Source organism: Scyliorhinus canicula, chromosome 2, assembly GCF_902713615.1.
Source record: "Scyliorhinus canicula chromosome 2, sScyCan1.1, whole genome shotgun sequence".
NCBI lineage: Eukaryota > Metazoa > Chordata > Chondrichthyes > Carcharhiniformes > Scyliorhinidae > Scyliorhinus > Scyliorhinus canicula.
The window spans coordinates 167073481-167089139 of NC_052147.1; the positions used below are offsets into that span (position 1 = coordinate 167073481).

A 15659-nucleotide genomic window follows, 5' to 3' on the forward strand; every position below is an offset into this window, starting at 1 on the left:
CCATTTTGGGTGTCTCTGGGGGGGACGTGGTGGGGTCTGGTACAGGAGGAGGTAGTGCATTGTTGGAAACAAGGGTGGCCTTCGGATTGATTTTGGGGGCAATTCTGTAAAGGAGTTACCCCTTTGGCTACTGCGAGGGCCCACCATGTCAGGTTCATGTTTGGTGAGACCTGTAGTAATTCCCGCCGGTATGATTCCCAGCGTAGGCGACTGGAAAATCAAGGAGGGGCAGAGATTAGGCTGCTGGGCCCGCTAAATTGATGCAAATGTGTTATTAAGAGCCCTTTGTATTCATTCACATCCTCCCACTGACTGCGGGCGCCGGAGCTGATCCTGATTTAGAGCTCCCAAATCTGGGAGCCCGCTACCAGCTCTCCCTCCAGAGACCTATGTACTTTTATATTTGTGGCTATCTTTCTCTAGTACTCTAGTTTTGTCCCACCTTATTCCTCTTTTAGTCCTCTTTTGATGTTTGTTATCTTCAGACCAATCTTCTGACCTCCCACCTGTCCTTGCACCATTATATGTTTTATTTTTCAGTCTGATATTATCTTTCATCTTTCTAGTTAAACACAAATAGATGGTCCATTCCTTGAACGTTTCCTTACACGTTAGAATGTATCTATTCTGTATGTTCTGAAATATTCCCTTAAACGTTTGCTACTGCATCCCTTTTGATCTATCCCTTCATCTCATTTGCCGATTCATTTTAACCAGCTCAGCTTTCATACCCTATGTGTTTAATTTTGAATGTATAGTCGCAGACCCCCTCCTCTCTTCCTCAAATTCTGTGAGCTAGCCTCTGATTTTAGTTTCTCTGCTGTTTGGCCTTTCACACCTTTTATTCTCTCTGGGGACTGCCATTAGCACTCTTCTCCCTCGGTTTCTGTGACTATGACTCATATTTAATTCCTGCACCCTACAGTATAAATATCTCCCACTTTCGTTGCCTTTTAGCGTTGACAAAAGATCATCTGGACTCAAAACATTAGTTCTTTTCTCTCGTTACAGATGCTGACAGACCTCCTGACATTTTCTAGTACTTTCTCTTTTAGTTTCAGATTCCAGCATCCGCAGTAATTTTCTTTTATTTATTATTTCTCATCTCTGTACAGATCATTCCTACATCCAGGCTTCCTGAGCTTGGGTCATCCCTTTCTAATGTGTGAGCACCGTCATGAATTAGCACAGCCATCCCTCCACCATTTTCTTGTTTCCTGTCCTTCCTAAACTCACCAGGGTCAACAAGGTGAGAGTCTTGACAGTGGGGGTCATTGGTGAATGATTCAAAAAGGCTGGAAAGCTTATAAACAATTAATCTGCATAGCTGCTGCCATATCAATGGGTGTATGATAAGGTGAGGTGTCAGTGCTAATACAGGAGTGGGCCCTTTGCTTCATTTATCAACATTATCTGAACATTTGTAGGTTGAGTATGGCACAGGCTAGATACAGAATGAAGCTCCTTCTTCTGACATATTTCTGGCCTTTGTTTTCCTATAAACTTTTATTTGGCCACTCAGGTGGTGGTGTGGTGGGAATGTTGCTTGAGTAATCCAGAGGCCCAAGCAAATTCAAATCTCACTGCAACTGCTAGTTTATTAATTAATAAATCTGGATTTTGAAAAATGATTGGCTTTTCGGCAAAAATAAATCTGGTTCACTAATGTTCTTCAGGGAAGGAAATCTCTTGTCCTTAATCAGTCCGGCTTCAATGCGCGTGCTGTCCCACACAAATATGATTGATTCTTAAACTTCCTCTGAAATGGCCGAACAAGCCATTCAGATGCACCAAGCTGCTGCAGAAAGTCAAAGATGGAATAAACCCGGACAGACCACTGGCATTGACCTAGGTGCCCAGTTAAACATGCAAAGTCTTCCTTACTAATACGTGGGGTCTTATGCCAAAATTCAGAGAGCTGTACCAAAGTCGGGTCAAACCTGACATCGTCGTACTGAATCACATTTGACAGTCGATGATTCAGACACCTCCATCGCCATCCCTGAGAGTTGGAAAGGGGTTGCCCTGGGAGTCCTCAGCATTTCCTCTTAACACAATGATATTGCATGGTACCAAGCCAAAGATGGGAAAGGAAACCTCTTGTTGATCATCACCTAGCACCCTCCCTCAGTTGATGAATCAATACTTCTCCATGTTGAACACTACTTTGAAGAAGGTTAATAAGAGCACAGAATATACTCAGGCTGAGAGGCAATATATTATGGCTGGCTTGGTAGCAACACGACTGACCAAACTGGTCAAGTCCTGAAGGACATACCTTCCAGACTACACCATGGGAGGTGGTGAGGCAACACTTAAAAGAAAAATAAACGATTTGAACTGGCCCTTACCAATCCACCTGTTACAGATGCACCCCTCCATGACAGTATTGGTAAGGGTGACTACCACACAGTCCTTGTGGTGGAATACAGATTCACACTGCCTGAAACAAATAAATGCAAGCAGTTCTCCAGAGTAGATCATAGAATTTACAGTGTAGAAGGAGGCCATTCGGCCCATCGAGTCTGCACCGGCTCTTGGAAAGAGCACCCTACCCAAGGTCAACACCTCCCCCTATCCCAATAACCCAGTAACCCAACCCAACACTAAGGGCAATTTTGGACACTAAGGGCAATTTATCATGGCCAATCCACCAACCTGCATATCTTTGGACTGTGGGAGGAAACCGGAGCACCCGGAGGAAACCCACGCACACACGGGGAGGATGTGCAGACTCCGCACAGACAGTGACCCAAGCCGGAATCGAACCTGGGGCTCTGGAGCTGTGAAGCCGTTGTGCTATCCACAATGCTACAATGCTACTATGCTGCCCAGTAGGTAGAAGAAAAAATGTGAACATTAGAATGAAGTATGCGCAAGAGGCCAATATTAGATAAGAACAAGATCTTCGGTAATTGTTAGGTTTTAGGAGATTACAGAGATATAAGGTAATAGCATATTATTTAGGTGCTTAAGTGTATTCAGGTAGTGGGCAATAACTGGCAAATGATCTACTTTCACATTTATTAGGAGAATTTGAAACTTAGTTGGTGCGCAGGTGCACGGTATGTAATGTAACAACACAAGAATATAAGAAATATTAGCAGGAGTCGGCCACACAGTCCCTCGTGTCTGCTACAGCATTTAATCAGATTTGATTATGGCCTTAACTCCACTTTCCTGCTTCCACACCTATAATCCCCTTGTCGATCAAAGGACTATGTTTCATCAAATAAAAGCTGAGAAATGTATGAATATCGGTCTCCAGTTCAATCCTTCACTGCCTGGCTACCTGAGTTGTGACATATGAACATATGAACATAGGAATTAGGAGCAGGAGTAGGCAACTCGGCCCCTCGAGCCTGTTCCACCATTCAATAAGATCATGTCTGATCTGATTGTAACCTCAACCCTCATTCCCACCAAACGCTATTAATCTTTCTCCCTCTTGTTTATCAAAAATCTATCGACAGATGCGTTAAAAACTATTAATGGAGTCTTCTTCTGGTGCCTCTGGAACAAGAGAGCTCCAAATAGGATTCACGACCCTCTGAGAGAAAATAAATTCTTCTCATCCTAATTTAAAAGGGTGACATCTAACATCGGGGAAAAGATATGGAGGAATATAAAAACAGAGAGGAGAATTTTGAAATGGAGCTGTTGCTAAGAAAAGAAGCCAATGCAGGAATTGGTTATAAGGCTATAAAATTTAGGAGCAGAAACAGGCCATTCAGCCCATCGAATCTGCTCTTACATTCACTGAGATCATGACTGATCTGACATGATAATTTTCAACTCCACTTTCCTGCCTTAACCCCATAACCCTTTGATTCCCTTGCTGATTATAAACCATAAGATGGAGGAGCAGAAGTAGGCCATTTAACCCATTGATGGGTGAACAGAACTTGCTGTGAGTTAGGAATTTAGAAGAGTTGAAGTTTCCGACTGGAACCTGGGTGGCCACGCTTGAGTGCATTGGAACAGTTAAACAGCATTAACAAACAGAGCAAGTAGAGAGTTTGAAAGAGGTGGTGATCAGTACCAATGTAATAATCTGCTGATTATGCAGCCCCAAAACATCAAAGTATTTGTATAGATGTAAAGCTTTGCCAAAGTGACAAGCATTCACCTATTTTATACCTGTAAGCAGAATAAATAATAAACAAATAACGATGTCCAGTTTATAACAACACTGCAGAGTTCACAGTTGAAAGTCTTTGTCTGTTCCACTTTGAGAATAGCTCTAGTCTCATTCTTTGTTTTCCTTTTTAACTACAGGACAATCAAAATGACATGAAAGCAAAACAAGAAGAACCAATCACAATCTACTGCTCTGAATAATGGTGTATTCTGTGACACATTTCAATTCTTGGTCTGTTTTTGATGATGTGCGCTTGAGATTGTTTGAAATAACAAAGGTCTCTCACAATGGCCTCTCAAACATATAAATACTGAACACCCAGAGCAATAATGTGTCAGTCTCTTGCTTTTCCAACAGTGAGCTCAAAATGGGAAAGGTAAGGTTAACTGTCATATTTTCACCTTATCAATAATTGGTTGGAAAATACAAATATTTCATTTCATCTTCTTTCCTCACAGGTCACCTTTTACGAGGACAGGAACTTCCAGGGTCGGCACTATGAGTGCAGCAGTGACTGTGCTGACCTGTCCCCTTACTTCAGCCGCTGTAACTCCATCCGTGTTGAGAGTGACTGGTGGGTGATGTATGAGAAACCCAATTACATGGGATACCAGTATGTTCTGAGCAGGGGAGAATATCCTGACTACCAGCGCTGGATGGGATTCAATGACAATATCAGGTCATGTCGCTCCTACCCACACGTGAGTAATACAATCTTGATAGGCATCAATGAACTCGTCAACTGATTTATATTGTAATCCTCTGTTTATCGATTTCTTTAATAAATTAAAAAATCCGACGGTTTCCTATTACCACTTTCCTTTAATGTATTTCCTTCATGATTAATACTAATATTAATCTGAAGTCTAAATTGTAAACTGCAATTGGTTGGCCTACGCTGTAACATTCAGGATTTTCCTCAGCTCTGATTGACCCCTAACAAAAATCCTGAATGTTACAGCATAGGTCAACGATTGCAGTTTACAATTTAGATTTCAGATTAAAATTTGAAAATTCCGGAAGTGCTGAATACACCACTGGCTTTGAAGGTTGAATTTCCATTAATCTACCACAGAAGTTACACTGATAAATCTGTTCAACCGCTGAATAAATTCCCAGTGTTTGGAAAGGAAAGAATGTTAATAAAGAAAGTGCTCAAGAGTTGGGAGAATTATAGTTTGAATTAGTGCAGCGACAAACATATTTATAGATATGGCCAACGCCACTTGATGAATAACTCCATCAGGAAGCAGAGCACAGTAAAAGTCCCCAGACCTTTTTCCATTCCTTTCCAATTGATGTACCCAAGAGTAATCAAAGTGATTTCTTAGGAAAATATTGACAGAAATAACAGATGAAAATGCATAGTTGATTAATAATTGAGAGTTGGGTTTCAAAGTTGGTACCCCTCACAAGGGTCATGAGGTATCACTCATTGATCACACTGTGGGCCTGTTGAGTACGAGGCGCAAACTCGTCCAACTGGGACTCATTATTGAAGGTTTTAAATGCTGTTCAACACCCTGACTAGGAGTTCCTGTTACTCCCAGGCTGGGACACTGGTGTTTTATGCCACGGGTGCAGCTTTACTTGTGAGTTGAAATAAATTTGATTTAACCTTTATCTTCGTGCCTCCTGGATTACCACATTAAGTAATAGCTTTATTGTCCATTAGTACATGACATAACCCTACCTTCCACTGCATCACCAGGAGACACTTTGGATTGCTTTTGTAATGAACACATCTTTTACGTAACTGTATCATCACCCTGACTATGGCTGGGAGACTGTCGAGGAGGAATTGGCATACCATGCTTGAGGAACAGATACAATAAGTACAGAATATCTATTTATGGTGGGTAGGAATGTTTAGATGACATTGTGCGAAGAAGAGCTGAACATTTTGGGAGTAAAATTAAGAAGCACTTCCCCATGCAGAGAGTGGTAGAAGTTTGGAACTCTCTCTGCAGAAGGCAATGAATGCTGGCTAGATCGTGAATTTTGTTGACCAAAGTTATTAAAGGATATCTAGTAAAGGAATGTATATGTCGTTAGGTCAGAGATCAGCATATTGAATTGTGAAACAGGATTGTTATGACTCTCATGAGATCTATGGGGATGACCCGAGTGATCTGCCTATGGGTCTCATGGGAATGGAAGCCCTCCCACTGATGGGCAGAGGCCTAGCAGCTGAAGGTCATGGAATCGACCCTTAAAAGCCGTCCCAGATTGGGACCAGCATAATCGGTAGCCATGGTTGGGACCTACGTGCTGTACGCTTCATTGTGGCCTTTTCCTTTGATTGGAAATAACCCTCCATTTTGAATCACCTTCTCTGGTCTCCTGAGCTTTTATGTTTTTTATTTATTTATTTACTTATTTTTTAAAATTTAGAGTACCCAATTAATGTTTTCCAATTATGGGGCACTTTAGTGTGGCCAATCCACCTAGCCTGCACATCTTTGGGTTGTGAGGCGAAACCCACGCAAACACGGGGAGAATGTGCAAACTCCACATGGACAGCGGCCCAGAGCTGGGATCGAACCTGGGACCTCGGCGCCGTGAGGCAGCAGGGCTAACACACTGTGCTACCTTGCTGCCCTCCTGAGCTTTTATAAGGCTCAAGGGGTTAAAGGGCCCATTCATGTTCCCATGTTCCCAGCAAATGTATGTACCCCACTGAATGCCAAATCAGTATTCAAAGATTGAATTCTCATTTCCATTCAACCAGGGAAGCCTAGAGTGCGACTTCAATCGAAAACCATCAGTTCATAACGTTTAGCAGGAATAGTTTTTATTGAATATTTGGTGATAGATTGCTGGATATCTGATAGCCAAACAAAAACATGTTGGAAATACACATTCATTCTGTCAACATCCATTAACAGAAAAGGTTGACTCATGTTTTGATGGAGAATTTTCACCAAAGCTGCTGTGGGTTACCTGATAACAAAATCAACCCCTTTGCAATAATCTTTTGAGTGTTGAATAGATATATTTATACTTGTCTGTCAAATGTTTGATTTTTTCTATGAAGAATATAGGAAATAAGAGCAGGAGTAGGCTATTCGGCCCCTCAAGCCTGCTCCACCATTCAGTTAAATCATTGCTGATGTACCTCAAAGCCAGTTTCCTGCACTATCCCTGTATCTCATTATATATTTAAATGTATCAATCTCAGTAATGAACATACTCTGACTCTGCCTCTACAGCCCTCTAGGGTAGAAAATTCTAACGATTCATCACCCTCAGACTGAAGAAATTCCTCCTTGCCTCAGAGCTAAATTACCTTCTCTTATTTTGAGACTGTGTCCCCTGGTTCTAAACTCTTCCCCAACCCCCCACCGGCCGCCATCATGCCAGCTACCACCCCTCCAGCCAGGAGAAACAGTTTCTCTCTCCTGCTAGTCTCTTGATTCACTGGCATTTTTGGAAGGACTGTTGTATCTACTCTAGTGATGGGTAAACAAATATTTGTTTACGTTTCTTTGCCATTTGTGTACTTGCCAGTACAAATTCACCATTCTCTGCCGATAGTGAGCCTATATTTACCTTTGCTAATCTTTTCCTAGTTACATACTTAAAGAAGGTTTAGCAGGTCATTTTTATGTATCTCGCTTGTATACTCTCATTGTATTTTTATTTTGCTTGGTACTCCTCTATTGAATTCTAAAAAACTCCCAATCCTCAGGCTTACTACTATTTTGAGGGCAATTTTATAAAACTCTTCCTTTGATCTAATAACATCTTTAACTTCTCTGATTAGTCACAGTTGGCTCACTTTAACTGTTGGGTTTTGTGCTTCAAAGTGGTGTAAATTTGTTGTCAAACATGGATTAATTAATTAAATGGCATCCATTGCATGACTACCATGCAATTAAATACAGTTTCCTGATGTACCATAAGCAACTTGCCCCTTGTACTTTAGCAGTTTTCTTTGTTTACATTTAAGACATTAGTTTCAGATTGAACTACATCGCTTTCAAACTTCCTGTAAAATTCCCTCATGTAAAATTCTTCCTTAAAGAATCCTTTGCAACAAGATTATTAATTAACCCTTTCTCGTTGCACAAAACTAGATCTATAATAGCCCATCCCTAGGTTGTTCCTCAACAGACTGTTCTGGAAAACCACCTTGCATACATTCCAGTAATTCATCCTCCACAGCATTTTTGCTAATTAGATTAACTCACTCTACATGTAAATTGAAATACCCCATGATTACTGTATTACCCCTGTTACATGGAACTCTAATTTCCTGATTTATACTGTGCCCTACATTACCACTATTGTTTGGTGGCCAATAGATAACTCCCACCAATGTTTGCTGCCGCTTGCTGTTTCTTAGTTTCACCCTAACGTATTCTACATCTACATCTTCCGATTTAAGATCCTCTCCTACTAATCTACTGATCTATCTGATTACAGTACCAAGGTGGAAACTACAGAATGAGGATTTACGAGAGGCCTGACTTTGGAGGACAGATGATGGAATTCATGGATGACTGTCCATCTGTCCAGGATCGTTTCCGTTACCGTGACATCCACTCTTGCCATGTGATGGATGGTTACTGGACCTTCTATGAACATCCCAACTACAGAGGCCGACAGTACTTCATGAGACCCGGTGAATACAAGAGATACAGTGACTGGGGCGGTTACAACTCAACTATCGGATCTTTCAGACGCATGAGGGATTTCTAATTGCTTGTTGAAACCTGGATTTTGTCATGCTGAAATATTCTGAAACATAATAAATGTTCTATCAGCATAGCTGATTTGATTATGATTCTGATATTTTTTGATCTTGAGATGATAATTATGGAGGAATAAATTCTGATCATAATAAAAAAGAAGAAAATACATGAGAACAGATGTTAATTTTCATTATTTTGATTATTCACTCAGACATCTATTCAGAAGGATGAGCGCTAACAATTTCATGCAAGGTGCTGTGACGTATCATGAAAGCAAATAGTAAAGAAATTATGAGGCCTAATTTTTAAAAGATATCATTCAAATACATTCCATTCCTTTCCGTACAGCTTTAATTCTGATTTTTAACTAATACCACTTGCGGATTCCTGAAGAACATATCTTTCAGGTTGGGCCTTGACACCTGGTAAATGAACCAAATATTAGGGCAAACCTGCCTATTATGTGATTGATAGATTGTCATCCATCAATCATAGATGCATGTGCCCATGTTAGTGTTGATAGGAACGACAACTCCAATGCACAGTCTTTGTGGACATGATGTCCTGTCCTGTACCCTCCATCACTTGTGCTGCACTACCTCCATGTGAATGTGATAGACTCAGTAAAGATCCCGCAACTCAAACTGGGCACCCATGAGGCACTGTTGGTCATCAGCACCTGCAGAATTATAGTCAACCACAATATATGCTGCAAATCCCTCACCCTACCATTACCTTCAAGACCAGAGATGAATCCTCGTTCAGTTAAGTGTGAAGGCGGGCATGCCAGGAGCAGGACCAGGCATGCCTAAAAATATGAGGTGTCAACCTGGTGAAGGTCCAATGCAGGACTACTTGGCATTCAAAAGAGCCGATGCAGCCATGTGATAGACAGAACTAAGTGATCCAAGAACCAATGGATCAAAGCTCTGCAGTCCTGCCATATTCATTTTTGGATGGCGGTGGACAATTAAACAACAAAATGGAGGAGAATACTCTGCAGATATCCCATTCTCAATGCTGGTGGAGTCCAGTACATCAGTGCAGAAGACGAGGCTCAATTTACAGCCAGAATTGAATTGCAGATTGAATCATCCATCTGCTTCTCCTGAGGATCCGAGCATCAAAGATGCCAGTCTTCAGCTTATACAATTCACACAATGTGGTATCCAGGAATGGCTGAAGGAACTGGATGGGCAAAGGTTATGGGCCTTAATAATATGCCAGCAATAGTATGAAGACTTGTGCTCCAGGACTCGTGTTCCTCAACCAAGCCATCCCAGTAGAGCTATAACACTGGTACAAAAGCAGAAAATACTGGACAATCACAGCAGGTTTGACGGTATCTGTAGATCAAGAAGGGGGTGATTGTTTTGAGTCTGGATGACTCTGCCAAAGCTAGAGAGTGCTGGAAATAGGGTAAGATTTATACTGTTGTGGGGAAGAGGTGGTGGAGCAATGGGGCTGGATAGAGGGTGAGCGATAAATTGAGATTAACAAAGATGTTGTGGACAGAAAGACAAAGGAAATGTAAATGGTGTGATCAAGGTTAAGAAGTGTGCTGATAGTGGCACATTATGAGATCAGAATATGTCAATGGCAGAACAAAGGTAAGCAATGTGTCAAAGGGCAACTAGGAACAGGGAACAGATGACCCAAAATGGGGTGGGTTGTGGGGAGAGGGCACAATGGTGAGGGAAGAATAGATAGATAGAATTGATAGAAATTAAAATGGGGTGAAGGTGGAAGAGAGAGTTCACAGTCTGAAGTTGTTGAACTCAATGTTAAGTCTGGAAGGCTGGAACGTTCCTAACCGGATGATGAGGTGCTGTTCCTCCAGTTTACGCTGGGCTTCACTGCAACATTGCAGCAGGCCAAGGATGGACATGTGAACATGAGAGAGGATGGTTGAGTTGAAATGGAAAGCGACAGGACGGTCTGGGTCCTGCTTGAGGACAGACCAAAGGTGTTCTGAAAAGCAATTACCGAGTCTGTGTTTAGCCTCTCCTAGAATAGACTGCATTGGGTGCAGTGAATGCAATAGACCAGATTGAAGGAAGTGCATGTGAAGTGCTGCTTCATCTGAAGAGTGTTTAGGCCCTTGGATGATCAGTAGGAAAGAGGTAAAGGGGCAGGTGTTACACCTTCTGCGATTGAATGGGAAGGTGCCATGGGAAGAGAGTGAGGTGTTGGGGGTGATAAAGGAGTGGACCACACTATCCCAGAGGGAACGGTCCCTTTGGAATGCTGTCAAAGGGAATGAGGGGAAGATGTGTTTGGTGGTGGCATCATATTGGTATGGCAGAGCTGGTGGAGGATGATTCTTTGAATGCAGAGGTTGGTGGGGTGAAAAGTGAGAACATGGGGGCTATCACCTTGTTCTGGAGGGTGGGGAAGGGGTCAGAGCAGAGGTGCAGGAGATGGATTGGACACAGTTGAGAGCCCTGTCGACCACAGTGGGTGGTAAACCTCGATTAAGGAAGAAGGAAGTCAAGTCATAAGCACTGTTTTGGAAAGTAGCATCACCGGAACAGATGCAACGGAGGCAAAGGAAACAGGAGAATGGTGTGGTATTATCATACATGAATGCAATTCAAGGGTTAATGAAATGTATACAGACAGCCACTAGAGGGAGCTAGTCCTATATGTATATAAGGAATGATGCTCAGCCTGGTGCCAGATGATAGAGAAGGTGGCAGCAGAAGGAGTGAGGATTTAGCTAGAGACAGACTGGGAGAGGATGGTGAGGTATGAGAGAGAGCAGTTGTGTATTTGAGAGTTCTACAGTTAGAGATGGCATAGTTTAATATAGAAACCTTCTACTTTAGGAATGTGAATCTTAGTTAGTAGTGTAAAACTTAGCTAGTAGTGTAATTAAATTTATAGTTTTGTTCGCTAACAAAGCTTGTGTTCTTTATTCAACACTACACATCCAAGCCATCCAGGTAAAGCAAAATAGAGAACACAGCAAATGGGATGCAGTAAGTCTTTGCTTAAAATGGTGGTTCGCAGCCTGCTTTCTTCACAGTATGCCTGTGGTTGAAGTCTCTAGATTGGATTACAGGCTGCAATGATCTTCCTTGCAGGTTAGCAATATTACTCACAGATGCCGTGAGGCCCAATGGCTATTTTGCCAATCACCTTAAATTGTTGACGTCTGAATTTTCAACCAATCAGAACAGTTTCTCCATATCTACTCTCAAAGTATAGCTACACCAGCTTCCCAATCTAGCCCTGAAATTAAAGTTCCTCATCCCTCGAGCAATTCTCATAAAACGTTTCTGCATTCTCTCATCTTTGCTAAGGTGCAGTGCTCAGAGCTGGGCAGAATTCGCCAGTGACAGTTCAACCAGTGTTCTTTCAACATTCCTCATAACTTGTTTATTTTTATACTCTATGCCTCTATGTATAAAGCCCAGGATCTATTAGGCTTTATTAACCACAATCTCAACCTGCCCAGCCACCTTCAACTATTCGTGAACATATAATCATGGAATAGATGGGGCTGGTTTAGCACAGTGGGGTAAACAGCTGGCTTATAATAAAGTACAATGCCAGCAGTGTGGGTACAATTCCAGTAACATCCTCCCCGAACAGGCGCCGGAATGTAGTGACTCGGGGCTTTTCACAGTAACTTCATTGAAGCCTACTTGTGACAATAAGCAATTATTATTAGATTACCTACAGTGCAGAATGAGGCCATTCAGCCCATCAAGTCTGCAGCGACCCTCTGAAAGAGCCTCCTATCTAGGCCACTGTCTTCCCTTTGCTCAACCTTTGACCTACAGCTCAAAAGTTAAAATATTATTTTTGGGAACAGACATATTCGCTTAAAAAATAAACTTAAAACTTTGTGATCATCTGAAGGGGTTGAATAGATGGCAGCCAGTCTTCTCAAGTGTCAATGCCACCGGTTTTACATGGACATTGTGCTTCAAATTCCTAGAGGTGCACATCACCAACAATCTGTCTTTGTCCACCCACGTCGACAACACGACCAAGAAAGCATAACAGCGCCTATACTTCCTCAGGAAACTAAGGGAGTTTGGCATGCCCACATTGACTCTTACCAACTTTTACAGATGCACCATTGAAAGCATCCTATCTGACTGCATCACAGCCTAGTATAGCAACTGCTCAGCCCAATACCTTAAGAAACTACAGAGAGTTGTGAACGCAACCCAGTCCATCATGCAAACCTGCCTCCCATCCATTTACTCTGTCTACACCCCACGCTGCCTTGGGAAAGCGGGCAGCATAATCAAAGACCCCTCCCAGCTTGGTTATTCACTCTTCCATCTTCTTCCATCGGGCAGGAAACACAAAAGTATGAGAACAGTCATTAACAGGTTCAAAAACAGCTTCTTCTCCGCTGTTAGCAAACTCCTGAATGACTCTCTTATGGACTGATCTGATCTCTTCATACATCTTCTCTACTTAGTACCAGATTCTATATGCTTCACCCGATGCCTGTGTGTATGTATTTATATTGTGTATTTACACATGCCCTATGTTTTTTCTATGTATTTATGTATGCCCTCTGTTTTTTTCATGTATGGAATGATCTGTCTGGACCGTACACATAACAATACTTTTCACTGTACCTCAGTCCACGTGACAACAAAACCAAACAAATCTAAATCTATCTCTTTCCTTCTCACCGCTCACAGGTTCTGTGCACCTGCAAACTTTGAACTTGCTCTTTGTACATCCAAATCTACTTCACTAATATAAAATCAAGCAAAGCAGTAGCCCTTTTTCGTTGTATATTAATAGTGTTTAATTATCAGCAAGTGGTGGGCATTAACTGGTGATTCACTTGCATTCACAGACTGAAACTATAGTTGTTCGGTTAGGAGATGTGTGCTTGTCATTTGCAACACTGTAAGTACGTTCTTATCAAAATGTGCAAAGATTGGATCCAGTCCTATCATTCTCCAACATACAATGTTGCAAAGATTGGTGGTAAGCTAGAGGATTGGGAAAGTTTTAAAATCCAAGAAAAGGTGGCCAAAAAATAATAAAGAGGAAGAGAATAAACAGTGAAGGTAAACTAGCAAGTATTATCAAAACAGATAGTAAGAGCTTCTTTAAATACATAAAAAGGAAGAGAGTAGTCAAAGTGAAAGAGAATGAGACTGGGGAAATAAGAATGGGGAACCAGGAAATGGTAAAGGAGTTAAATAAATACTTGAGGGTTAGTCTTCATGGTAGAAGACCATTAATATTTTTAAAAGTACTAAATAACCAAGAGGCAAATGGGGGGAGGAAATAAATACAATAACAATCACTGGAGAAAAGGTATTAGGGAAGCTAACGTTGCCAAAGGTCGCTAAGCTGTCTAGACCTGATGGGTTACATCTGAGGATATTAAAAGAAGTAGATAGTCAGATAGTGGAGGCACTGGTAGTAACCTTACAATCTTCCATGAATTATTAAATTTTGGAAACGTCACAGAGGATTGGAAAACTGCATATATAACACCCTTATTCACAAAGGGACAAAACATAGGTAATTATAGGCCAGTACGCTCAAAATCTGTCATTGGGAAAATATTGGAGGCAATTATCTCCAAATTTGGAGATGTCACAAAGCTGGGTGGGAAGATGAGCTGTGAGGAGGATGCAGAGATGCTTCAGTATGATTTGGGAAAAGTTAGTGAGTGGGAAAATGTATAGCAGATGTGAATAAATGCAAGGTTATCCATTTTGGGAGTAAAGACAGGAAGGCAGACTATGATCTGAATGGCGAAAGGTTGAGAATAGGGAATGTGCAATGAGACCTGGATGTCCTCGTATTCCAGTCATTGAAGATAATCAAGCAGGTGCAGCAGGCGGTAAACAACAAAGAACAAAGAGCTATAGCACAGGAACAGGCCCTTCAGTCCTCCAAGCCTGTACCGATCACGTCTCCGATCTAGAACTACCTACCGCCTGTATCCTTCTATACCCCATCTGTTCATGTGCCTATCTAGATAAGTCTTAAAGGTCGCTAACGTATCTGCCTCAACCACCTCACATAGCAGTGCATTCCAGGCTACCACCACCTCTGTGTAAAAAACTTCCCTCGCACACCTCCACTGAACCAAACACCTCTCACCTTGAACTTGTGCCCCTTGTAATATTCAATTCCTCCCTGGGAAAAGCCTCCAACTGTTCACCCTATCTATACCGCTAATAATTTTATAAACTTCTACCAGGTCGCCCCTCAACCTCCGTATTTCTAGGGAGAACTATCCCAGTTTATTCAATCTCTACTCATAGCTAATACCCTCCATAGCATGCAACATCCTGGTAACCTTTTCTGTACTCTCTCCAAAACCTCCATGTCCTTCTGGCAGTGCAATGACCAGAATTGGATACAGTATTCCAAAGGTGGCCTAACCAATGTTCTATGTAACTGTAACATAATTTTCGAGCTTTTATACTCTAGACTCCATCCTATGAAGGTAAGCATGCCAAATGCTTTCTTTATCACTATTTCCACCTGTGCTGCCACTTTTAAGGATCTGTGGACCTGCATACCCAGATCTCTCTGTGTCGCTAGGCTCCTGATTGTTCTGCCATTTATTTTATAACTCCCACCTGAATTGAATGTACCAAAATGCATCACCTCGCATTTGTCTGGGTTAAATTCCATCTGCCAATTCTCCGCCCAATTTTGCAGCCTTTCTATATTCTGTTGTATTCTCTGACAATCTTCATCACTATCTGCAACTCCTGCAATCTTAGTATCATCTGCAAACTATCCGTAAAGAAAGCAAATGGTGTGTTGGCCTTCATAGTCTTCATGGCCTTCATTTTCATTTTCATAGTGAGAGG

The 15659-nt window shown here is 41.8% G+C and overlaps 1 protein-coding gene across 1 annotated transcript; it reads left to right on the plus strand.

Annotated features, from left to right (window-relative positions):
- Positions 1 to 4406: 4406 nt before the first annotated feature.
- On the plus strand, positions 4407 to 8936 carry LOC119961650 (gamma-crystallin S-1-like). The gene is made up of 3 exons (XM_038788941.1): positions 4407 to 4517; positions 4600 to 4842; positions 8570 to 8936. The coding sequence occupies exons 1-3, from the start codon at positions 4509 to 4511 to the stop codon at positions 8843 to 8845; spliced, it is 528 nt and encodes a 175-aa protein (XP_038644869.1). The 5' UTR covers positions 4407 to 4508; the 3' UTR covers positions 8846 to 8936.
- The last annotated feature ends 6723 nt before the right edge of the window (positions 8937 to 15659 follow it).